The sequence below is a fragment of the Lutra lutra genome, chromosome 8, assembly GCF_902655055.1.
Source record: "Lutra lutra chromosome 8, mLutLut1.2, whole genome shotgun sequence".
NCBI classification, from domain to species: domain Eukaryota; kingdom Metazoa; phylum Chordata; class Mammalia; order Carnivora; family Mustelidae; genus Lutra; species Lutra lutra.
The window spans coordinates 98,724,794-98,750,632 of NC_062285.1; the positions used below are offsets into that span (position 1 = coordinate 98,724,794).

Sequence of the window (25,839 nt, forward strand, 5' to 3'; positions counted from 1 at the left end):
AAAGATTAGGTTCCCTGTAATTCTTCAGGATAGAGCAAGTCAGTGTGGGTTGTATGGGTGGTATGAGAAAGCTTTAAAAATTCAAGGAGGAAGAGTATGGGTCATGAACTGAACTTGGTTAGATGGGGTTCAAATAGAGAAAAGAGAAACATCCAAATTAGAGGGAAATTTTATGAACAAGCAGAATTGGAGGTATGTGTATAAACCATATAAGTTGGAGAGTAAGTGGAGAGATTCTGGAAGCTATCATATGAAGATAGTTGTGGACAATTGTTTAGGTCCTTAAATACAAAGATAGCATTTAGAGATTTTTTGCTTGTAGATGAGGGTTCCCTAACTTTTATAAAGGAGAAGCTTGTGAATGATATAAAAAGTGCTCAGCATGGTACTTGATGGAAGCTAAGCATTCAGTAACTGTTAGCTAGTATAGTAACAGTAGTTGAAATCAAAGTAGAGAGTTTCATTATATGAATGGGCTATATTTGTGTACCTTTTCAAGATTGCCTGTTGAGGGACACTTAGGTTATTTCTTTTTTCTTTATAATCAACACTGATGAGCGTCTTTCCATAAGATTGTGTATCTGTGGTTCCATAGGGGAGACTTAACATTGTTTCTTAAACTCACACAGGAAGGTGGTGGTAAGCTTCCAAGGTGATGGTAAAAAAGGATATGATGGAGCTTTATCAGCTCTAGTTCATTCCTCTCTACTGAGAATTCCCCACAAATCTCATGACAAAAAGATTTTTTAGATATTAGCTACCAGCAGAGATGTAGTTCAAGGACTCTTGTTAAAAATGATACCTTATTGGGATCTTTCAGTGAGTTATGGTAAGATTTTTTTTTTTCCTTAATCATGGAGGCTTTAGAAAGATAATTTGGCATGTTGACTAGAGTGTGAGGTCAGAGCAAAGGTGGTATAATAATAGGAGATTGATCATCCAAGAACTCCAGAGGAAGTGTGAAGACAAGCTTTGGTAGGGTTTTTTTTGGAATGTGGAATGTCAGGGGAGGAAGAACATTCAATGATGATATTTGTAAGATTCTAAACAACGGTGACTTGGAGAATGTTATCAAAATACTAAAGTTGGAATGGAAGGCCAATTTTGGAAGGAAGATCAGTTTAATTTTAAATATATTTGAGAGAAAAGAGGCACCTAAGTTGACCTACCTATTAAATATTTGGATAGGACGCAGATTTTGAGTTTCTTTATATAGCATTGATATTGAAACCATGAAAATGGTTGAGTTCAAATAGATTATACAACTAATAAGTAGCAAAGCTGAGATTCAAATCCAAAGTTCTGGTTCAAAATTCATATTCTTTTTTTTTTTTTTAAGTTTATTTATTTATTTGATAGAGACATAGTGACAGAGGGAACACAAGCATGGGGAGTGGGAGAGGGAGAAGCAGCTTTCCCACCAAACTGGGAGCCCAATGCGAGGCTTGATCCCAAGACCCTGGGATCATGAGCTGAGCCGAAGGCAGAGGCTTAACAACTGATCCACCCAGGCGCCCCAAGAGAGAAAGAGTCTTAAGCAGTCTCCACACCTAGTGTGGAGTTCAAAGCCTCTTCACAACCCTGAGATCATGACCTGAGCTGAAATCAGGAGTCGGATGCCCAACAGAGTGAGCCACCCAGGCACCCCTCAAAGTTCCTTTTCTTAGCTTCTGTGCTATAATGAGTGGGAGAAGTCCTTTGTTCACATTTATTGTCAAAACATGTATCTGGTCTTCTCATTTTCCAAGTTTTCTTTTATTATTATGCTTTTTTATTTTTTGTTATTTTATTTTTATTTTGTTACTTATTTTATACCCTTTTCTGTGTAATCTGTTTCATTTAATAAAATATCTTTAATGTAGTTTGGGTTCTGAAGGAAAGCATTCCTGGATTTGATCTCAGCTCTGCCACTTAGTTAAGTACTAAATTCATTGGCTTTTTCTTAATTCTAAATTTCCTTGTGTTTATACAGCAGAAAGTCTTTCCTGAGATCTAGACTCCTCCTCCTTCAGTAATAATTCACCATTCTAGCTTTTTATCTGTTTTACTGTACTTTTCTGTATTTTCTTTTATATAGATACACCTAACTGTGACTGTCTCTGCATAGCTTTGGACTTGGCTCTTTATTCCTTTTTTTAACTATGTCATCTGACTCTGGATTCTGATTGTATTTCATTTTCAGGTACTCTGGATTCTCTTTTTTTTCTATGTTTGTGGCCTTGGTTCAGGTCCTTTTTGTTTTTCCCTCCAACTTTGTAATGGCCTTCTGTCTCCAGGTCTAGTCCTGCCCTTTCCTCTCTAACCTCCCTTCCTATCCCAGAGTCATTCTCTTAAAATTTAGATCTTATACTTCCCCACTGCTTTAAAATCCTTCAGTGATTCTCCATCATTAACAGTATTCTTCTTCTTTTTTTTTTTTTTTTAAAGATTTTATTTGTTTATTTGACAGAGAGAGACACAGCGAGAGAGGCAACACAAGCCTAGGAAGGGGGAGAGGGAGAAGCAGGCTTCCCATTGAGCAGGGATCCTTATGCGGGCTCTATCCCAGGAACCTGCGATCATGACCTGAGCTGAAGCAGATGCTTAACAACTGAAGCACCCAGGCGACCCAACAGTATTATTCTTCTTAAGACTTATTCCTTAGGATGAATTAGGCATTTCTCTAGTAAAAAAGAGGTCAAATAAGTTTAGGAAATGGTTGTTTAGATGCAGTTAGCTTTTCTTTTGGCAGAATCTTACTGTGTTGTGTATTATTAATGTACAAAGGGAATACAGAGGAATACGCTGCATTTCCCAAATCTGACTGTAGTATATACGCTTATACATTTAAAAAAATACATGTGTCTTGGAACAAGTTTTATTAAAACCCTGAAAGTAAAGTCCATACATCTAGACATGGAACCCTAGCACTTTTTTGATTTGAATAGCATTTGCCTATCTTGTAGTCTCATCTCCGGCATTGACCTTACTAACTTGTTGGGAGTTTTCCATGGAGAGGGAGTTACATGTTTGAGGCTTCAGTGGCTTCTCCCATCTGTTGGAAAAGCCCCTATTACTCCTAAAGGGGAGATTATCACCTTCTTTTTGAAACTTTTTTTTGACTCATCCAGGACGGCTTTACACTTCCTTTCTTAGCACTCTCTTTAGAGTATACTTGGCAAGACCCTCCCATTTTAACAATTGTTACATGATATTGTACTTTTATTTACATGTTTATTTCTACTATAGACTATAAACTCCCTGAAGGCTAGAACCATTTCCTTTTATTTCTGTAACATTGGTACCTGGGATAATTATTAGATATAAGTTAAATAATTGAGTTATAAAATAATTAGAGGAATATTTAATAATACTGGTATTCATACCATTAAGTAAACTACCAGTAAATATATCTTTTCTCTCATTTAGAAATCTCTTAGCTCTTTCTATAATGAGTGTGTAGGGTGTCATCAAATTAAATGCTCTAAGAAAATTTTTTATGGGGGAAAACTAAGAAAATACTTAATTACAATTTTTTAAAAAATCTTTTTATTTGTTTCTATTTTAAGTTGTCTCCATGCCCAACAGGGGGCTCAAACTCATGGCCCTAAGATCAAAAGTCACATGCTCTGTCAACTGAGCCAGCCAGGGGCCATGTTTTTCTTCCTGTTTTTCATAACTTGTGTTCATAAAGCAAAATACCATTTTTTTAGATTAGAATATAAATAATGTTCTGTCTTCAGTGAATGTTTGGTCATTAATAAGAACTCAGTGATTACTTTTTCTCCCAGATAACTTGAGTTTCATATTGAGATTATTCTTTCATCTATAGTTCTTAGAATAAGAAACATATTATATGAAATATTGTTTAATGTATATCTCTTTTCTTAGGCATCATTCTTAACGAAGAAGTTAAATATTGGTGGGAAAAGAGTAAACCTTGCTATATGGGTAAGTTAACCTTTTCAGTTGAGTGAGTGAAGGCTTCTTCTGTTCTTTGTACTCTAATAACTAATGGGCTCAAGGAATAGGAATTCGAATTTCTGGATTTTTTTTTTTTTAAGTTTCGCTAAAACTTTTTTTTTAAAGGATTTTATTTATTTATTTGACAAACACAGATCACAAGTAGGCAGAGAGGAAGGTAAAGAGAGGGAGAGGAGGAAGCAGGCTCCTTGCTGAGCAGAGAGCCCGATGTGGGGCTCTATCCCAGGACCCTGGAATCATGACCCGAGCCGAAGGCAGGGGCTTTAACCCACTGAGCCACCCAGGCGCCCCCAAAACTGTTTTTAAATAAACATTTTTTTTCTAAAATCAGGCTAAGAATTACACAGTTGCATACATGAATATTGCTTATCCATAACCGTTGAGCTGGAAGAAGGGTAAACTCAGAGGGATTCCATGTCAGACAAAGAACAGGGTAGGTGGACAGCCTGACTGGCATTTTTCCCCTCTGTGTTTCCATGTTCCCACTTTCCAGGGGAATAGCTAGTACAGTGTAGGGCAAGGGTAGTGCATCAGAGGACCTTTTGGCCAATTGTTCTGGTGTATGCTCTCTTTCCTTGTCTTCTCCCTCTATGCAGAACCTAAATTTAGGGCAAGGCCTATTCCTGGCTTATAATGCCATCGTGAGCATTCTGATCCTCTGGCAATTAAACTGTTTTTCGTTTAGTGGCAGTGGGAATTTTGCTTGGGAGGGAAGTAACTTTCATATAACAGTAAAACATTAAATATTGTTTGTAACTTCTAAAAATTTTTTTGTAACTTTTTTTTCTTTTAACAGTGTTTTGAGTTTATCTGTAATTTCATGTCCCACTTTCCAGTTAATCAAAAGTTTATTGTAGTTGCAATAGCAGATGTATTTTTTTCTTATGACCTAATAAGTGTTTGTTGCTTTATTTAGGATACAGCAGGTCAAGAGAGATTCCATGCATTGGGTCCAATTTACTACAGAGATTCAAATGGAGCTATTTTAGTTTATGATATAACAGATGAAGATTCCTTTCAGAAGGTATACTGTTTACTTATGGGTAGATGACTTAAATAGAATAACAACACTAATTTTTCAAGTCTCCATTCACATGCCTTTGTTTACTAATGTGACTAGCCTTGGTTTTAAAAGTAAAATAAAGTGCATAAATGGTTACCACTCATCTTTGTTAATGCAGTATTTAATTCATGTTTATATTTTGAATAACAGTTATTAATAAGTTTATTACATGGCTTTCTCAGATATTAGGAAAGGGAAATACTTTGAAATAACACTTTATAAAAATCAAGGGGCTTTTTTTCTCCCTATAAAGAAAAAATCACATGTATTTCTTGATTCCATATACACTAGGCATGTGAATACTTCGTATGGCTGCATGGACTCCCCAATTGTAAAGAGGGAAAAGAGTAACTAAATCATGTTTAAGCTCTTTGTTCTCACTTAATTTCCTGAGGGATATAATATAAATTTTAAATGACACTCTAATTAGTATTTATTTTAAACCTTCTTCATTATTTTTCACCCCTCTTTTATTTTTTTTTAAGATTTTATTAATTTATTAGAGCATGAGCAGGGTGGGGGTACAGAATGAGAAGCAACTTGCTGCTGAGCACAGAGCCTGAAGCAGGGCTTCATCCCAGGACCCCTGGCTCATGACCTGAGCCTAAGCAGACTGAGCCACCCAGGCGCCTTTCACGCCTCTTTTAAATATCCACCACAAATGTAGAATTATTATTATTATTATTATTTTTTTTTACAAATGTAGAATTTTTGAAGTTGTTCAGAAGCAAACTAAGTTACCGTTAAACTTACCTTTGAATTCTCATCACAGTCAGGATGGTGATTAATTACTTACTTCACCCTTCCTCTGAAAGCCCCTTATGGAATAAATTTGTCAGGGGTATGTAACTAAAAGGGGTAATTCTGTGGCAGAAACTTTACTTGCATTGAAATTACAGGTTTGTTTCTATAGAAATTGCTTGCTTTTTTAGTTTTAGTTTTAGGTGTGTTGTCTTTTTTTGTTTGTTTTGTTTGTTTGTTTTTCCATTTGTTTTTCAGTATTCAACTGATGAAGCAACTATGCACGTTAGTCCTCGGGTTATTATTACATGTGAAAAAATTTAGTCCAAGGAGTAGAAAAAGGAAATGATGAAGTAACTTGCAGGTTTAATGATACTTGCAAAATTTATTTGGGGGCTGCTGTTTGTTGTCTCTTCCTGCCTTTTGACATAGATGGAAATGGTCTGAGTGTTTTATTGATTAAGAGAAGGTTGAGTCTTTTAGGTTGAAAAGTGACTATTTCACTCTTGCTGTGTAACAAACCCCCAAAACTTGTTGGCTTAAAACAATGCATTATTTCTCATGGTTTTGTGGGTTGACTGGGCAGGTTATGTGGTTTCATGGGAGTCACTCATGCAACTGCATTGAACTTCAAGTTTGGCGAGGCCAGGACCATCTAGGAAGGCCTGTTCTCCTCCTTGTGGCCTCTCACTCCATTTGGTGTCTCATCGTCTGGTGCTCTCTCCACATGCTCCCTCATTATTCCATATTCTAGCCTAAGCTGTTTACATGACTACTGGATCCTAAGAGTACCTTCCAGGCTTTCTTAAGGCTTAAGTCTGGAACTGGCATAGCATTACTTCTGCCACATTCTCTTGGTCAGAGCAAGTTGCAAGGCTAGCCCAGCTTCAGAGGGAAGGGAAATAGACTCTCTCTCTCTCTCTCTTTTTTTTTTTTAAGATTTTAATGATTTATTTGAGAGAGAGGTAGAGAGCACAGCAGGGGGAGCAGGAGAGGGAGAGGCAGGCTCCCTGCTGAGCAGGGGACAACCCCCGCCCCCCCAACTAACTCTTGTTGATTGTTAAAAAATCTGTAACCATCTCTAACTCATCACAGAATGTATGGGGGTAATGAGTAGGATGCCTGCAGAAGGGGATCTATTTGCAGATGAATAACACATTTTTTTAAAAAGTTGGTTAGATTTGGTAGGTTATGATACTATTTATACAGAGAGTATAGTAATATGTAATTGGATTCTGGCATGTTTCCTTTGAAATGATGAGGATGTACGTTTTATACCAAGTTGTCATATTTTTCTTATGTGACATCAACTAGGGATGGAAGTTCAGTGCTTCTCTAAAAACTTTCTACATACATGTGAATGAAACAAAAAGATGGGGCTGTACTGAGAAAACTGGTTCAGTTGAAGCTCTGAGAAAGATAAGGTGGTGATATTGATTATTTTTCCTTATATAAAGCTTTGGGGTTTATTAAAGACAGTTTCTCTGCATTCCTGCAAAGAACAGGCATGTGGAACGGTTACATTTGTACTGTAGGACCAGATGTACAGTAAGTGCTTACTTACCACCTATTTAATGTAACTTTTATAATTTAAAGATGTGTGTACATTTTTTTAGGAATATGTGTAGATTCTCTGTGACTTGATTACATGGAAATTAAATTCCATTACAAAAAAATGAAGGAGGTATTCAAGTTTGTTCTTAACCTATTTTATTATAATCAGCATATTTAAAATCAGGAGTTCAAATGATTAATTTACTTAATTTGAATGTATTCAATTGTGCCTACTGCTGTGCTTCATAGTGAAGAATCTGTTTGTTACTGGAGTCATTGTATACCAGTGGTTCTCCACCAGGAGGGAGTAGTGTTCGGAGACGTCTTTGGTTATCACAGCTGGAGGGTGGTACTGATACCTAGTGGGTAGGAGGCTGGGGATGCTGCTCAATAGCATACATTACACAGGGCAGTCCCTCCCAGCAGCATTAATCTGGGCCAAAATACCAGTAGGGCTGAAGTTGAAAAAAAACCTGTTAGACACTAAAGGATGAAAATTTATTTTGGTACTCTTTTTAGTGCCCATATACATTTCTCCCCCCTTTAAGTGTGTGACACAGAAGCTTCTGTGCCCTCTAATTTGGAACCAATTGGAATACAAAAGACTTTTAAGATGTTCTTAAGTCCAAAGTGACTCTACAAGCATCTGTTATCTGAGGCTGGAGTTTTGCTCTAGTTAATAGTTTTATTTAGATCTGTGGAAGATTTATGAAAATTTATAATTAGAGGTGTTTCTGTCTATACTGCTATGTAGATAGAGAAATCGTTCCATTAGATGTTTGTATGTTTGTCAGTACAGTTTGTCAGTAACTGATCCTACAGGTAACTAAGTATCTGGGCTGTTAGACAAATTCTGAGGTATTTTGACAATGTGGAGTTTGGGGAGTTGTAATGATAGTTGTTGCAACAGGATTTGATATTTTCTCTTTTGTATACACAGGTAAAAAACTGGGTCAAAGAATTACGGAAAATGTTGGGAAATGAAATCTGTTTATGTATAGTTGGTAAGCATCATTACTTTTTTTTTTTTTAAGTCCTCTGTTTCAAAAAAAAAAAAAAAAAAAGTGTTCTGTTTCCTTAATGTTATATTAGAGAATAGCGAGTAAGTAAATCTCATTTTTAAAGTTACCTGAGAAAGGAAGAAGAATGATATTTTAATATTTAATATTTTAGAATAATTTTTGATTTGGAAGTGATCTTTCAGGAGATTCAGACTTCAGGGAAGACCTTGGGGAGCAAGTGGGAAACTAACCATGTAAACTTTCAACTCCCAGACTTGCTTCAGTTTGATCTTTAGTTTTTCATCATAAGATTTTCTTTAGAAAAAAAAAAGAGTTTAGGAACTATTTTTAAATAAAACGAAAACTAATGACTTAGGCTAGTATTCTTGTTTTATACATTTAACTATACACATTTTTGAATTAAGGACAAATTTGACTCTTGAGGATGAGCAAATCATGATACAAGGGTGAAAGAACTCTAGAACTCACTCTTGGCCTTCTGGAATTTCTCTCTGGTTCCCTTTTTCTTTAGATTATTATTTCTATGATATAAGAACTAATTATTGAGCAGTAGAGTATACCAGACACTATGCTTTGTTCTTAGACAATTTTTCATGTAATCCTCATAATTTGATGAGGGCTTTGATGAGAGGAAGCTAAGTCCTGGAGATACTTGATTACTTGTACAATATCAAGCAGCTATCAGAGATGGGGTAGGAATTGAAGTCATTCTGATTCCCATGCTTTGTTATTAATCCTTATGATGAGTAGCTTCATGCTGTTTTCTGTCTTTCTGCATGACTTGGTAGAATAACAATGGCCTAGAAGAAATCAGGGTAGCTTTAGTGGAGGACCTAGAATGGAATGGTCAATATGGGCACATTTGACTTTTAAGAATTATTTTTTTTTAAACTAGAGTTTACATTTCTTATATTGTCTCACCATTAGATTGGCAAACTCTATAGTTCTAGATCAGGGTGTGTGCCTGGGGGAAGAGGCCAAGGAGATTATCTGGCCTACTTTGTAAGTTTAGTTGCTAGATGTTAAGTTAGATGGCCGGAGTATTTCAGAATGGAAAACTGGAGTAGTAGGCCACATGGGAGTTTGGGCCAAAGCTGTAGCTAGTCAGTGAGTTTGGCCTGGCTTTGTCTGGTATCTGGGGATTAATAGGAATGGAAGTAGTAACAGTAGGTGGATGCCTAAATATTTGATTATTTGGGATTCTGGTTATCTCTCAGAAGAGGGAAAGAAATGACTAAATATACTTAAAGTCAGAGAAAGCTCAAGAGTTTATTACTTGACCCAGTTTACAAAGTAACATTTAAAGAAAATAGCTGGATAAATAAAGCTTATGAATAGTTAATTTGAACTGTATATTTTTTGTGTTCATATTATAAGAAGGTTAGAAATTTTGGTGGTAGCTTACTGCCTCAAGTAGGGTCAGATAATCCTCATTTAATGTTATATAATGTTTATTAATGATTGGTATAGAGACTAAAAAGTTCTCATTTCTATTGGAAAGTGTGACATGGAATTTTAGTTGTAATTCATTGTTGAAAGAATTTTGAGAGTCCTTTTACCACAAAAGGAAAATTTCACAAAGTAACTTACAGGTCTCACCTGTGTTTCTTTTTTATCCCAGCTGTCTTCCCCTCACCATTTTTCACCTCCAGACACTGTCTTGACATTTTACTGCATGAACCAGTTTTGTTTTGCATTTTATATAAATGAAATTGTATAGTATGAACTCTTGAATCTGGTTTTTTTGGCTTTACCTTGTGTTTGCAGGATTCCTCTATGTTTTTGTATATAGTTGTAGTTCATTTTATTCTCTTTGCTCTCTAATAGTTTATTCTATAAAATCCCAGAATTTATCCTTTTGTTATTGATAGGCATTTACATTATTTTTTCCACATACTGATTTTCATCCTATTTTTTATAGTAGTACAGTGTTTATTTGTTCTTCTGTTTTATTACTAAATTCAAAATAATAACATTACTTCCCAGGATTCTATGTAATTTAATGAAAGTTAAATAATAACTTGGAAAACACTTGGCATAAAGAAGGCATTTGACAAATATTTGTTCCTTTTCCTCTAAATAAGACAACCTTTCAAACATTTGGATGGTTCACCTGAAATCTTATATTCTCTAGTCTTCGGTTGTTTTTCATTTGGTCTTACTTGTAGACATTTTTACCATCCTGATTATTTTTTCCTAGGTTTATGTCAGTGTATAAATATGTCTTCTACACTTGAATACTAGAATCCAAACATTGTTGAGCCAATGTCTCCTTAAATGGCTCTCTTTTTAAAATTCTCCCATTATCTTTCTACCAACACTGCCCAAGATTGCATACATTTTTTAGCAGCCATGTCATAGTGTCTCTTTTACATAGATTATACTTAACAAAAATCTGAATTACTTTTTTATAAGTATTGCTTTTCTGTCAAGCTTTTCTCATTTTTTTTTTCTTTAAAGATTTTATTTATTTATTTGACAGAGAGAGAGATCACAACTAGGCAGAGAGGCAGGCAGGCAGAGAGAGAGGGAAGCAGGCCCCCCACTGAGCAGAGAGCCTGATGTGGGGCTTGATCTCAAGACCCTGAGACCACGACCTGAGCTGAAGGCAGAGGCTTAACCCGCTGAGTCACCCAGGCACCCATCACTTTTTTTTTTTTTTTTTAAGATTTTATTATTTATTTGACTAGAGAGAGGGAACACAAGTAGGGGGAGTGGGATTGGGAGAGGGAGAAGCAGGCTTCCTGCAGAGCAGGGAGCCCCGTCACAAGCCTCGCCAAAGGCAGATGCTTAATGACTGAGCCACTCAGCCGTTCCCCCCATCTTTTTCATATATAATTAAGTTATTTAAACTTAAGTGTAGGAATTTCAACTCATATAATGTTCCTGAATCTTTATGTTTGATGGCTTCTTCATGTAAATTAAATACTTAACTTTCTAGGTCCTTATCTAAACCACTTATAATGTGTTAACCAATAATGGAGAACCCCATACTTTGCTAACAGAGATTTTTCCTCTCAGTTTTAGTTAGTCCATTAATTAGCACTCTTAGCTGTGGTTGCTTTATTTCTTATTTTCCTTCTAGTCTGTCCTTAACATTTGTATGTTTGTTAAATACTTATTTTAAATAATAGTTACCAGGCGCCTAGGTAGCTCAGTGGGTTAAAGCCTCTGCCTTCAGCTCAGGTCATGATCCCAGGGTCCTGGGATCGAGCCCCACATTGGGCTCTCTGCTCAGCAGGGAGCCTGCTTCCCCTCCTCTCTCTCTGCCTGCCTCTCTGCCTACTTGTGATCTCTATCTGTCAAATAAATAAAATATTTAGAAAATAAATAAATAATAGTTACCATTTATTGAGTCCTAGGTACTGTTCTAAGAACTATATGTTTATGCTTTCATTAAGTCTTCTGACAGCACTACAAGAAGGTATTGCTGCCATTTCCATATCACACATGAGAAGTGGGATGAGAGCTTGACACTTCTCAAAGTACATAGCTAGTTAGAGGTAGACCTGGGATTTTAACTTAGGTCTTTCTGCTATATCAAGCCCATATATATATATATTTTTAAAGATTTTATTTATTTATTTGACAGACAGAGATCACAAGTAGGCGGAGAGGCAGGCAGAGAGAGAGAGAGGAGGAAGCAAGATCTCCGCTGAGCAGAGAGTCTGATGTGGGGCTTGATCCCAGGACCCTGGGATCATGACCTGAGTCGAAGGCAGAAGCTTTAACCCACTGAGCCACCCAGGCACCCCTCAAGCCCATATTCTTAACCAGCACTATAGATTGCTTACTCTATACCAGTTTTGGGAATAGTGTAGTAAAAGAATAAATGAACAAAATAGATACAGTCCTTGTCTTCCCAGAGCTTATTGAGTAGAGAGAGGGAGAAGAACATGCTATTATATATTACAGTAAATGCTGTGAAGGGGGAAGTACAGAATGTTCTGATAGCACTAAAACAAACCTAACTAAATTTAGGGGGAAGGGAAGTTAAAGGAGGACTTTCTAGAGTGTTGGATTAACCAAATTAGCTAGATGAAGTAGCAAGGTGGTAGTAAAATGTGTGAGCTTTAATTTTCTCATAATAATACTGATTTTCCATTTGATCATTCACTGTGATGAATACAGCTGATATTAATATCTGCTCTTTATTGAGCATGTACTATATGCTAGGTCTTTTACATTATCATATTTTCATATGAACCATGCTAAGTTTGTTAGCTACATTTGTGTAGAGTGATACTGAGAGGTTAGTAATTTCCCCTCAGGTTATATAGTTATGAAGTGATCGAGGCCATAAAAACACACTTTATCAGATTGAAAGCCTTTGAAAGCTTCTTTTGACTAGCCCATACACCAACCATACAGTCTAACCAAAATAAGGTTCTAGTCCTTTATTGCCATTAGGCCATCTGCCCTTAGCAATGGGTATATCCCTTTCATATTTTTAATTCAAATGTGTATTTATAAAGAAGATAAAGTTTTTACTATTTGTAACACAGTGGCTTTTCCCTTTCCTCTCCGATAGCTTCAGCCAGTTTTCCCCCCTAATCTTCATAGTACTATACTTGGTGGTAATCCTTGTTTTCAGGTGTTTCAATCCTATTAGAAAGTTCCCTATATAACTGCGTAGTAGCATTGAAATAGATGAGCCTCAAAGCCTTAACCCTTTATATTCTTGCTTTTAAAAGAGCTATAGGCACTAAAAAGGTTTTGAGTTTGGAAAGATGTCAGTCTCCAAAATGCAGTTTTTTATGACTTAATCTGCATTATTAATCCCTTTATGGACACTGATTGTCAAAAGAAATAGTGGTAAAATTATTTTGTTTTAAATTATAATTAGCTTACTAAAAAATTTAGCTATTTTAATGATAACTAGATTTATTAAAGTTAGGTAAATTTAGAATGCTATTAGATGAGAAAGCAGTGTCTGAATAATTTTCCCCAAATATTCATTTAAGACATTACTCAAATTCTTTCTCAGTCCTTATTAAAAAAAAAATGGATGTTCATAATTCTGGAAGAATTTGAAAGCAGAGGCATTAGAGATTGAGAAAAACAACTCCTAGTGTTTTAGTTAATTGTTAAGTCTCCCCTTGTGCCTCTGTTGGAACCACTGGCCACTAGGTGGTGCTTCTTGCATTCCTCATAGTATAAACAGCTTTTTTTTTTTTTTTTTCAGGTGACTGTCAGATGTATTGGCTGTAGTATTTAGCAAATTTAAAATTTTATTGACAGATATAATGTAGGAAGTCAGAACTGATATGTCTTTCTTGCTGAGTTAAACATATAACTCTTCAAAGCAGGAACAATTCATTACTGAATTTGTTGGTAATCCCTGAGCTTTAGTATATAGTCTGTTTCCTTCTCATGCTTTGGCTGTGGTGTCACATAGGTACTGTAGCCGCCAACATTTGGGTGCTCAGATTATTTAAGGTCCTCCATATATACAATCTCTGGGCTTGTACTTCTCAGTTCTAAGCATTGGATCTTTCATTGGGTGCTTACTTCAATACTTAACTGAAATTGTCTTCTAGATTCTGTAAGGTCCTAAGAAAAGATGATCTTATTTGCAAAGTTTTCTCCCCCCTTTCCCCATAAATCATAATAGAAATGAAAATATTTGTTTGAAATAGTCTTCCTTAGGGCATTCTCTCTTTTTTCTATCTATTACTTCCTTTACCTTTAGTATCCTGTGTGCCCGGTCATATCACCTTAACCTCTACCTTGTATTTAATAAGGAATCTGCATTTTGCAGTTTCTTCACTTTTATTCTGGTGGGTTTTTAGCATTATCTCAGTTTTGTCCCATTGTTTAAGAAAACCAAACTTATTTTCAGTGATTTTAAATTTGCATGATGTGCATGTATTATGTTCTCTCATGTTGCTAAATAGTACAGTTTCCTCTCCTTGTGATAGTGGAGTGCTTAAAAGGCCATATGTCTAAATGCTTTATTTAACCAGTTCTTATCAGTTACGAAACCAAAATACCCTTAGAGTCCAAGAGTCTAGCCTATTGTATTTCATGAACAGTAAGGTAGCCTTGCTTAATTATTGACTGGCTATATATTGATTGGGGACCATTTACATTTGGCTAAGAATCATAGTTTATTCCTAGGTTCCCAAGTGATTTTTAGTCTCCATTATATCCTAAATCAAAGAATAGTGCCCATCTCTTCGGAAAAATTATTTTCTCTGACAAAGGCTGCGGCTTCGGGAGGGATATGCATTGAGCCATTTGAGGAGGTCGAGGCATATATTGTGACTGTAATGATCAACCCTCCTATCATAGGGTTTAACTTTGTAGTTTTAGGACATGTAGAAGTCTGATGGGGATTTGTATGATTTTTTTCCAGGTAATTAAAATGGCAGTTGTGTGTTTAGAATTGGCGTTGTTTTGTTATAAAAATGAATCAATATTAAGAATTGGCACTTTTACTTTTTGAAACTAGGTAATAAAATAGATCTGGAAAAAGAGAGACACGTTTCCATTCAAGAAGCAGAATCGTAAGTGTTCTCCCTTTCCCCCTCCATCTAGTCATTCCCTAGTAGAAGTCTTTCTCTTTGCACAGTGTGCTTTACCATTTAGGTATTACTCAAACCTCTTAATATAAAATGATCTATTGAATTCAGTGAAGCGTTGGTAATTTGTGGACTTTTGAGAACATCTAAAAATACTCCATTCTCACTTCTCTTTTTGATTTCAGTAGAAAATGTGAAGAGTGATACCAAAAAAAACCTATATAGTCAAATAGTGAGTCACAAAAACTTATTAAAGTATTTGGGTTCCAAATTAACTTAAAAATTTCAAGTCTTATCCTTATGTTCTCATTTAAAATTTGGTTCAATGTATCTTAATTTCACTAAATGTGGATTAGTTAGTAACGAGTCACTAAAATTGCTACTTGAAAAAATTCAAATAGCAGTTATAACAAAAACATGAAAATTTTTTTGTATCACTGATGTTACTTTTTTTTTTAAGGTATGCAGAATCTGTAGGAGCAAAACATTATCATACTTCTGCTAAACAGAACAAAGGAATTGAGGAACTCTTTCTTGACCTTTGTAAAAGTAGGTATACTCAGATTTTGTATATTTAGAAGTTGTTCTTTTAAAGATTTTGGTAATACTTTTTAAGTGATGTTTTATGGTCTCAATTAATGACCACATTAATGATTTCTCACATCTACCAGTACTATTATTGACTTAATATTTTTCTTAAAATCATTTCTTAAAGCTTAAATACCTACTTTAGCTCTATTTCAAGCAGTAGTTAATGGGTATGAAATCATGAAATCATTAGATATGATATATACCAAGTATACATTAAAATAAAAGTATAACTATCAAATATAAAGATAGAAGGAGAATACACGGATTTAAGAAATATAACAACCTGCTGCAATGGATGGATCTTATTTGGATCCTGATTTGACAACCTAGTGAAAGAGAACATATGTCAGACAGTGAGCTATATGAACACTCACTGGATATTTGATGATAATTAAGAAATTATTGAGGGACACCTGGCTAGCTCAGTCAGTAGAGCGTGTGACTCTTGATCTCAGGGTCTTGAGTTCAAGCCCACATTGAACATAGAGCTTACTTAAAGAAAACAAAAATAAAATAAATAAAAACAGGAAAGTGAGTCTTTAAAAAAAATTATTGAGGTTCTAGTTCAAGATGGTCATATCAGAAGATTTTCAGCTTATCTTCCCTAGACACACTGAGTCTAAAGCTATATATGGAACAACTTCCTCTTAAAAAAAAAATAACCTAAAGGCTGGTTGAATGACAGCTGTACATTGGACTAACAAGAAGAAAACCACATCTAAGAGGGGAAGAAGGCTGTAACACAATCTTGCCATAAACCCCATCCCTGGTGTGGTGACCCACAACCAGAAGGGAACTCAAAACCCATAGCTTCTCCCTAAGGAGTGAAGAGTTTGAACCCTACAGTGGGCATCTCAACTTTAAAGACATAAATGAGAGATGATTCCCCCATCTAACTTTGAAAACCAGCATGGCTTATATCCCAAGACCTGCAAGATTGATGCAGTCTGAAAAACTGCTCTTGAAGGGCTTGCTCTTGGACTCACTTGTCCCAGGGCCCAGCTCAGAGGCAGCTGATCACACCAACTTAAACTGAGGGAGGCCCACCTGCTTCTATTAAAGGCATAGAGTTTAACATACACATCCAGGAGCCTGCTGATGGAATACTCTCCCAGGCTGGAGACTGGCAGGAACCATCTTCATGCTCTCTCTTTGCTGGATTGACCCTTTGTTGTGCTCCAGAGCACCATTATCTTCCAGAGGGAAGCTTTCACACATATCTGGTGCCCCAATTGTTGCAGCTGCACCTAGGAAATACATCTTGATCACCTGTCCCAGAGGCCAGGGGAGCTTGTATTCTTGGTCCTGTTGGACTATAATTGATGTTACTCAGAAAGGAGCTCATACCCCTGTCTTGTACCCCAGTTTTTGTGACTGCTGCCAGGGGACACCTCTACATTAGCTGGCTCTGATGCCCAGTGGGTCTTATGGTCATGGGTCCCATGGGACTGTAACCAACAGAGAAAGAGTTCTTAAACAGCTACCACCCACAGGGCACAGCGAGAAGCAACAGAGCCACAAGCTCAATTATTCTGTGAAGGAGGCCTGTTAACTAGTCATCATGACTGTGGCCTGAGGGCCAAATTTCAAGTTTGAGACATATTTAGTGACCTATGGAGCTGCTTTCAAGGACGGTAGGCTGTGAGTACCATCTTGGTGCTCTTCTTTTACCTTGTTCTAGCTTGCTCCTATCACCTAGGAAGAGCTTATCCATTTGTCTAGAGCCCTAATTTTTGTGATTGCTATCCAGGGGATACATCCAGATCACCTGGCCTTAGTGGCCAGTGGGGCTTATGATTGCAGTCCTGTAGGACTATATGTTTGCATACTTTTGGGTTTTTATGTTTTTGTTTTAAGATTTTATTTATTCACTTGACAGAGAGATCACAAGTAGGCAGAGAGGCAGGCAGAGAAAGAGGGGGAAGCAGGCTCCCCATTGAGCAGAGAGCCCGATGTGGGGCTCGATCCCAGGACCCTGAGATCATGATCTGAGCCAAAGGCAGAGGCTTAACCCACTGAGCCACGCAGGCGCCCTGTCATCTTTTTTTTAAAAGATTTGAGAGGGAGAGCACGAGCAGAGGGAGGGGCAGAGGGAAAGGAGAGAGAATCCTAAGCAGACTTTGCCCCTGAGCATGGAGCCCCACACAGGGCTCCATCCCATGATCCTGAGATCACGACCTGAGCTGAAACCAGGAGTAGGAAGCTTAACCAACTGAACCACCCAGGCATCCCTATATTTGCATACTTTTGAAAGCTGATGCCTAAATATTGGGCTTCCAGTCACCCTACATCTAGGTGCTAAGGTCCTCCCCTTTGGGACACTGATAGGTCTTAGGACATCCTTAACTACTGGGAGCTATTAAAAATATGATAGGCTGCTTGTTCCATTTACTGTATAGAAAGCAACATGGAGAGTCACACAAAATGAAGAAACAGGGGTATGTTTCAAATGAAAGAACAAGATAAAAACGTTGGGGAAAAAAACCTTAATGAAACAAATAAGTAATTTACCTGATAAAGAATTCAAGGTAATGGTTATAAAGATGATCACTGAACATTGAATTGAGGAGAAGACTAGGTGAACACAGAACTTCAACAGGAAGTGGAAAATATAAGAAAGTACCAGGCAGAAGTCACAGAGCTGAAGCATACAGTAAATGAACTGAAAAATACAGTGGTGATATTCAATATCAGACTAGATGAATCAGAAGAAATGATCATTCAACTCAAAGGCAAGGCAGTGGCACTCACCCAATCAGAGCAGCAAGAAGAAAAGAGTGAAAGGGATAAAGCAAATAGGAAAAAACTGAAAAAATTGAAGATAGTTTAAGGGACTTACAGGATGACATCAGACTGCCCAACATTTGCATCCGAGGGATTCCAGAAGAAGAAGACAGAGAGAAAGAGGCAGAATCTTATTTGAAGACATAATGGCTAAAAACTTACCAACCTGAGTAAGAAAATAGACATCCAAGCCCAGGAAGCCCAGAGAGTTCCAAATAAGAGGAACCTAAAAGATCCATACCAAAGACACATTATAAGTAAAATGTCAAAAGCGAAAGATAAGGAGAGATTATTAAAAGCAGCAAGTGAAAAACAACTTGTTACATAGAAGGGGACCCCAACCCCCATTAGATTATCAGCAGATCTTTCAGCAGCAGTTTCCCAGGCCAGAGGGAATGGCGTGATGTATATGATACATTCAAATTGCTGAAAGAAAAGACTAGCAACTAAGAATTCTCAACTTGGCAAAATTATATTCAGAAGGGAAGGAAAAATAAAGAATTTTCCAGACAAGCAAAAGCTAAAGTTCATCATTACCAAACTTTCCCTAAAGATATGTTAAAGGAACTTCTTTTCCCTGGAAAAAAGGGGGGGGCACTAATTAGTTTCTAGAACATGCTTGAGAGGAGAACTCTCACTGGAAAGCAGATATTTAGTAAAGGGAGTATATTATTGATTATAAAGCTAGTATGAAAGAAGACAAAAGTAGTAAAAATAACCATAATTACAATAATTAGTTGAGGGATACATAAGATGCAAAGATGTAAAATGTGAAATCAAAACCATAAAACTTTAGTGGGGGAGTAATAATGTTGAGCTTTACAGTGGGATCAAGTTTAAGATGTTTTCAACGTAAGGGGTGCCTGGGTGACTCAGTTGTTAAGCATCTGCCTTTGGCTCAGGTCCTGATCCCAGGGTCCTGGGATCGAGCCCCACATCAGGCTCCCTGCTCAGCGGGAAGCCTGCTTCGCCCTCCCCCACTCCCCCTGTTTGTGTTCCCTCCCTCGCTGTCTCTCTCTCAAATTAAAAAAAAAAAAAGTCCATACTACCCAAAGCAGATTCAGCATAGTCTTTATCAAAATTCTAGTAGCATTTTTAACAGAAAGAGAACAAAATCCTAAAATTGTTATAGAACCATAAAAAACCCTGAATAGCCAGAACAATCTTGAGTTGGAGAACAAAGCTAGAAGCATCACAACACTTCCTGATTTCAAACTGTATTACAGAGCTATAGTAAAATTGTGGTATTGGCCTAAAAATAGACACACAGATCAATGGAACAGAATACAGAGCCCAGAAATAAAACAATGCATATATGACCATTTAACTTAGGACAGAAAAGCCAAGAATGTACAACAGGGAAAGGACAGTCTCTTCAATAAATGGCGTTGGAGAATTTGGACAGCCACACGCAAAAGAATGAACCTGGACCACTATCTTATACTGTACACAAAAATTAACTTAAATGGATTAACTTAAATGGATTAAGTTACAAATTAACTTAAATGAACTTAAATGAATCTAAGTCCTAAAACCATAGAACACTTAAAAGAAAATATAGGCAGTAAGCCCCTTGACATAGGTCTTAGCAATGATTTTTTAAAATCTGACAGTAAAAGCAAAAGCAACAAAAGCAAAAATAAACAAGTGTGCTATATGAAACTAACGATACAGCCAAAAAAACAGATGAGATTTTGCCATTTGTGACAACATGGATGGACCTTGAGGGCATTCTCCTAAGTGAAATAAATCAGAAGGATAAATAACTTATGATCCCTCTTATACGTGAAATCTAAAAATAAATAATAAAACCGATCTCATATATACAGAGAATAGGTTGGTAGTTGCCAGAGGCAGGGTTTGGGGGTGTGAGAAATAGGTGAAATGTTTTTTGTTTGTTTAGTTTAAATTAATTGCATTATTCTTTATTTTAAAAATTATCATAAACTTTTTAAGGTATGATTATGGTGTTGTGGTTAAACTTTTTTAAAAAGGTCTTATTTTTTAAAAAAGAGTCCATATATTTTAGAGGTCATATTAAAATTATGAATAAAATTATGTGTCTACTGTTTGAGTCTCAATAATGCTAGGGATGCTTGCTTAGTATAGATGAAATTGTGTAATGGACATAATGGATTTTCAATATGTTTATATATACTTGAAGTTTTTCATAGTAGAAAGTTTTTTAAAAGAGAGGAAAATGTTTATCACCAATAGCATATATACCAACCATACTTAGGAAAACCCTAGTCTATGGAATAATAGATTGAAATGATTTTGTAAAATTAAATTCCTTGACTTTATGGATCTTATAGTTTCCTGAGAATTTGATGAAACTGTGGTTTTTATCTCTAGGAAAATGTACATATACATAAACTTTGGAGTAAATTTCAGTTTTACAAAAACCTGAAGATCATTCATAATTCTTGTAGAGCTTTAATTCTCTAAGTGAGGTCCCCTGACCAGCAGCATCAGCATCACTTGAGAATGTATTAGAAATGCAGATTCTTGTGCCCTGCCCAAACCAACTGAGTCAAAACTTCTGGAGGTGGTGCCTAGAATCTATGTTTTAACAATCCTTCCTTATGATTGTGATGCACACTGAAATTTGGGAATTTGTTTCTGTTTTCACTGCTTGTACATACCTATCAATCACTTGGAGATCTTGTAAAAATGTATATTTGATAGAGTGGGTCTGGTGTGGGCTTCAGCTTTTCTTTTCTAACAGGCATGCATGTGGTGATAGTCCTACGACCATACTTGGAGTACCAAGGGTCTAGAGCTGTAGCTTAAACATGTTATAAATCTCACATCTTTTTTTTTTTCTTAAGATTTTATTTATTTATTATTTGAGAGTGTGCATGAACACACAAGCAGGGGGAGAGGCGGAGAGAGAGTGAGAGAGAGAATCCTAAGCAGACTCTGTGCTGAGCATGGAGCCCAATACAGGGCTCAGTCTTACAACCCTGAGATCAAGACCTGAGCCAGAATCCAGAAAGGGACACTTAACTGACTGAGCCACCCAGATGCCCCTAAATCTCACAGTTTTATAGAAAAAAATTTGAGTATTTCAAATGCTTATTTAAAATATATAGAACATATACAAATACTAATATATTTTGTACATTTTTATAAAACATTGTGGTGGTTTCTTATTTCATCTTACTGGATTTTCCTGTACACCTAAATTTGGAAACCGTTGTTCAAGGGCAGTCTCTGGACCCAAGTTTAAGAATTATTGTTCTAAGGACTCCCTCTTTTCTTTCTTCATCTTTTCAGATATGTATTTTGCGAATATTTACTCCCAATCTTTGTCTTCTTTTTTCATTTTTTAACTGTGTCTTTCAGAAGTTCTAAATTTGTTTAATAAGGTCTTATTTGTCAATTTTTCTTTATGATTCATTTTTTGTGTGTTTTATATGAGAAATCTTTGCCTAATTCACAGTCACAAAGATTTTTTTCCTACAGAGATTTCCTCCTATGTTTTCTTCTAGAAATTTCTGGTGGGTCTATAATTCATTTTTAAATTTTTATATATAGCAAGAGATAAAAATAAATCAGGGTTTATTTTTTACATGTAAATATCCAGTTCTAATATTGTTTCTTAAAAAGATTAATCTTTATTCATTGAATAATCTTGGCATATACATCAAAAATCAAGTGACCATATAAATGGGGGTCTATTTCTTGACTCTGTTCCATTGATCTGTATTTATTTATTTTTTATTTAAATTTGGTTAATTAACATGTAGTGTATTACTAGTTTCATTGATCTTTCGAGCTCTCCTTTCCCCAATATCTCACTTTCTATTGGAGTAACTTTCTGCTATATCTTTAAGTCACATAGCATGGGTCCTGCAGCTTGTTCTTCCTCCCTCATCTTAAACTCTTTCATTCTTTCAAATACTATATAAAAGTATTACATTATTAGTTGAAGAATAAATCTTTTCCCCTAACTACTAGTTGTACATGGAATAATTTGAACTTCTTTGACAGATTGCTAAGTATATTTGGAAAATCTTAAGGATTATACTTGTATACAGTCATTTGTTCAAAGCAGAAACTTTTCTCTCTATTGATAGCACTGTGGCCATTATGCAACTGGACAAATATAGTTGCTATTAACTATTTATAACTTTCAGGAAAGGCTGTTTAGTGAGCTGACAAAATGTTTATTATATTTAGCTTCCTTGTTGGTTGAAAGTCAGAAATGGCTGTCATGGTGGTATACTGAAATTACAGAAAGAGGAAACTCATAGGTTGTGGTCCTAAATAATTTCTGTTTCCTCCCTCTCTCAGGGATGATAGAAACAGCACAAGTGGATGAGAGAGCAAAAGGCAATGGCTCTAGTCAACCAGGATCTGCAAGGCGAGGTGTACAGATTATTGATGATGAACCTCAAGCCCAGAGCGGTGGTGGAGGGTGCTGTTCTTCTGGATAACTGTTCACACTTAAGAAATTAAACAAACTGTGGATCATTGCCCTCAACATGAAGACTGCCATATTCCAAGTCACATTATTTTACCAATGGAATTATAGAATTAACAGTATTTTAAATTACATTTATAACACTGCAGAGACCTTAAGTGCTAAACTTAGTGGAGTTTGTGACCAGAGAATTGGCATTTTTCTACAAATGTTAACAAAGCAATTACCAATGGCCTTTTTACATACTTTTTTCTTTAATAAGGAATAATATGCATGTAGAAAAGACCTACTTAAAGGCTTCATTTATATTCTTTTAAATCAGATCTTTATTTAATAACTTATATATGTTGTTGGAATGGTATACATTTTTGCAGCCCTTTGTATTTTGTGGTAGTTTGAATTGTATCACTTTTGAACAGCAAAGTGTTTTTGTTTTCTTTTTTTTTAAGTAGCAGATACCTGAAGTACTATTTTTGCAGGGTTTGCACAGGCCCCTTAACTGTCTACTACTTTGATATAATCTATATACAACCTGTATGCTGAGCTGGTAAAATACATTGTAAAATTACATATTAAATATTTTATCTGCTTTTACAAGCGCAAGGTGCAAAAATATATACAATAGTCTCATTGATGATTGTAAAGTGAATTAACATTTGGTGATAATGCCTAAGCTTTTTGACTCTGTTATAAAGATCATAGCTCCCCTTCACTTTTTGTCTTAACTTGAAAGTGGTGTGTTTTAATTTTCACATATACTTTACTTGAATTACTGCTGTTGTCATATTTTTTGCCTCTGTAAGTCTTTCTGATGATTGAACAACAGCATTTGCCTTTTGGTTTGTTGGGGTTTTTTTGTGTTTTTTTTTTTTTTGTTGTTGTTGTTGTTATTGTTGTTTGGGGGGGGACTTTTTTGGATAAAAGAGATGAATTCTGCTGATTTTGCTTTAGAGTGGTTACCTTAGAAGTATTTGAGTGGAGCATGCTGAGTTTCACTTCTGCAATGGCTTTAGTTTTCTCTTAGACTTTATGTGAGATGGTTTCACTGGTGTGAGAAGAAAGGAGAGGTCCCAGAGAGTTGCCACTGGCCAAGACTCATTCATACAGCATGTCAGTGGGTAGTTTATTCTCCTGGGGCAGCACTTTTAAACCCTTTGTGAGCAAATTGTATTTGTTCATTGCTTGCCAGAGATGAACACAGAAAAGTTTGTTCCATTTTATAAGAGTTGTCCTTCTGAGTTTCTGTGAAGGGAAACATTTCATGTAATGTGGTTAGCAGACACTGGAAAGATTTATTATAAAATTATATTCTTGTATACTTTGTAAATTAGTCTCATTAGGGTTTTTTTTTTCCTTAAGCATAGGACTGAACTTAAATTTGTTAATTTTAATAGAATCAGACACTGCTCACAGAAGGATCACAAATTGTGGAGATTAACATAAATTGTTCTTGTTCTAATATATATATTTTTCCATTTCTGTCATGCTTGGAAAACTAGTAAATGTTATGTCTAAGATTAAATGGAATGGTCCCTGGATTTACTTCTAATAAGAAGCAGTAGTATGCAATAAAATTGTTAGCATGAGCAATTAAGAGAATATAAAGAGGTTACAGTTACTAAAGAAGTACTATCATATTTTTAAGTTAATAGCTTAAATTTTCCCAAATGGGTTTAAAGTTGAATTGACACCTTGATGTTATGATGTTAGAATTTTAACTTAAAATATTAAGTGTTTGAGCCCGCACTTTACCTTCTTTAGTTACTCTCCTCGCTAAACTCAACACACTGATCTTTGTTATTTGTGTTTGGAGAGGGTGGAGTGGAAAGAGTGAGGGATATAAGCTATAAAATTGTTTTTGTTTTTTTTTAAACAGATGATTGTACTCTGTATAATCTCTCAGTGTCCTGGGAAGTTTGTCTTTACGTAGGGCAGCAGAGGAGACAAGGGGAATCATGAGTACAAATACAGGAAAAATTGGTTTTGTCCCCTGGTTCTTCCACAGAAAGTAAATCAAGCCTTGCCATTTCTTCTAGTATACATGCAGATGTGAAATAAGCTCTTCTCCTTTGGAGTGGAATATTTTAGAGATAAAATTGAGTTTTTTTCCAAAAAAGTAGAGTCATAAAGCCTGATAACTGGAGAGTTGTACTCTTGGTTTTTGACCCTATATTAATGATACTAAGTCCAGATAGGAATCTCTGCTCCAGAGTTGTCAGATAACGATTGATGGGGTAAAACCACTCTCCATATTTTTTTCCTTTACTCTCCCTTGGTTTCTGTGTATCTTTCTTAACCTCAAGCGTTTCTTCTTTTTTTTTACCTGTAATTTAAGCTAATTCATTAGCAATGATAAATAATACAGAATACTTGTCCTTGCCTTGAGGCCTGAGAGGTCTTTAGGTAGGAATAGGATGAAAGAGGAATAAAAGAGGACCAGCAAATTGCAGTATGTGCATAAAGGAGAGGTAAAGGGATGGTAAACTAAGGCTGAGAAAATTTCTCTGATAACTTTCTTCACCTCTAACATATCTTTTGTGTTCCTGTCCTTATAAATTGTGCTATTAGGAAAAAGACACAAGTTACTGTATTGTGTATTAAAAGTAGTAGGTAGGTAGGTAGAACCAATATATTTTTCATTTAGTAAGTGTATACATTTAGTATATGTAATTAAAAATTGGTATAAGATAGTCATTTAAAAATACCTGAATATTATGTTAAAAGTATACAATCATTGTTTCTGTAATGATGATGGGTATTCAGCCTCTTGTTTTGCTTTGTGACTATAGAGGAAAATACTGTTTTTAAAAATGTATATTGCAACAGTTTTGGGGTAAACAGCAATCTGAAAAAAAGCATCATGTTATTGTATGAAATATGAGTGTTCGAATTTGTTTTATTCTGGGAATATCTCCTAAAAATACCCTAAAGCTATGGTTGTTGCAGCTAAATTGATGTTTTGGTTTTTTGGTTTTTTTTTTTTTTTAATATCAGCCATATATTATTAGTGATTACTTTTTACTTGGCATTAAAGTAAAAAAGAAGAATGATACATGTTTTCAGTAAGAAAAAATAGAATTTGGGAAATATGAAAGAAGGCAAGTGAGGAGAATGGAAGGCAGATGGATATGAAACTCTACAACCTGACATTTTTATAATCATTTTGAA

At 35.7% G+C, this 25,839-nt stretch overlaps 1 protein-coding gene across 1 annotated transcript in view; it reads left to right on the plus strand.

The window, feature by feature from the left end:
- RAB21 (RAB21, member RAS oncogene family) overlaps window positions 1-25,547 on the plus strand; it is a 34,220-nt gene extending 8,673 nt beyond the window's left edge. The window contains exons 2-7 of the mRNA XM_047740516.1: window positions 3,871-3,930; window positions 4,880-4,987; window positions 8,262-8,325; window positions 14,798-14,852; window positions 15,328-15,416; window positions 22,542-25,547. Coding sequence (XP_047596472.1) covers window positions 3,871-3,930; window positions 4,880-4,987; window positions 8,262-8,325; window positions 14,798-14,852; window positions 15,328-15,416; window positions 22,542-22,684 — 519 coding nt within the window. The 3' untranslated portion in view covers window positions 22,685-25,547. The remainder of the gene's footprint in view (window positions 1-3,870; window positions 3,931-4,879; window positions 4,988-8,261; window positions 8,326-14,797; window positions 14,853-15,327; window positions 15,417-22,541) is intronic.
- The last annotated feature ends 292 nt before the right edge of the window (window positions 25,548-25,839 follow it).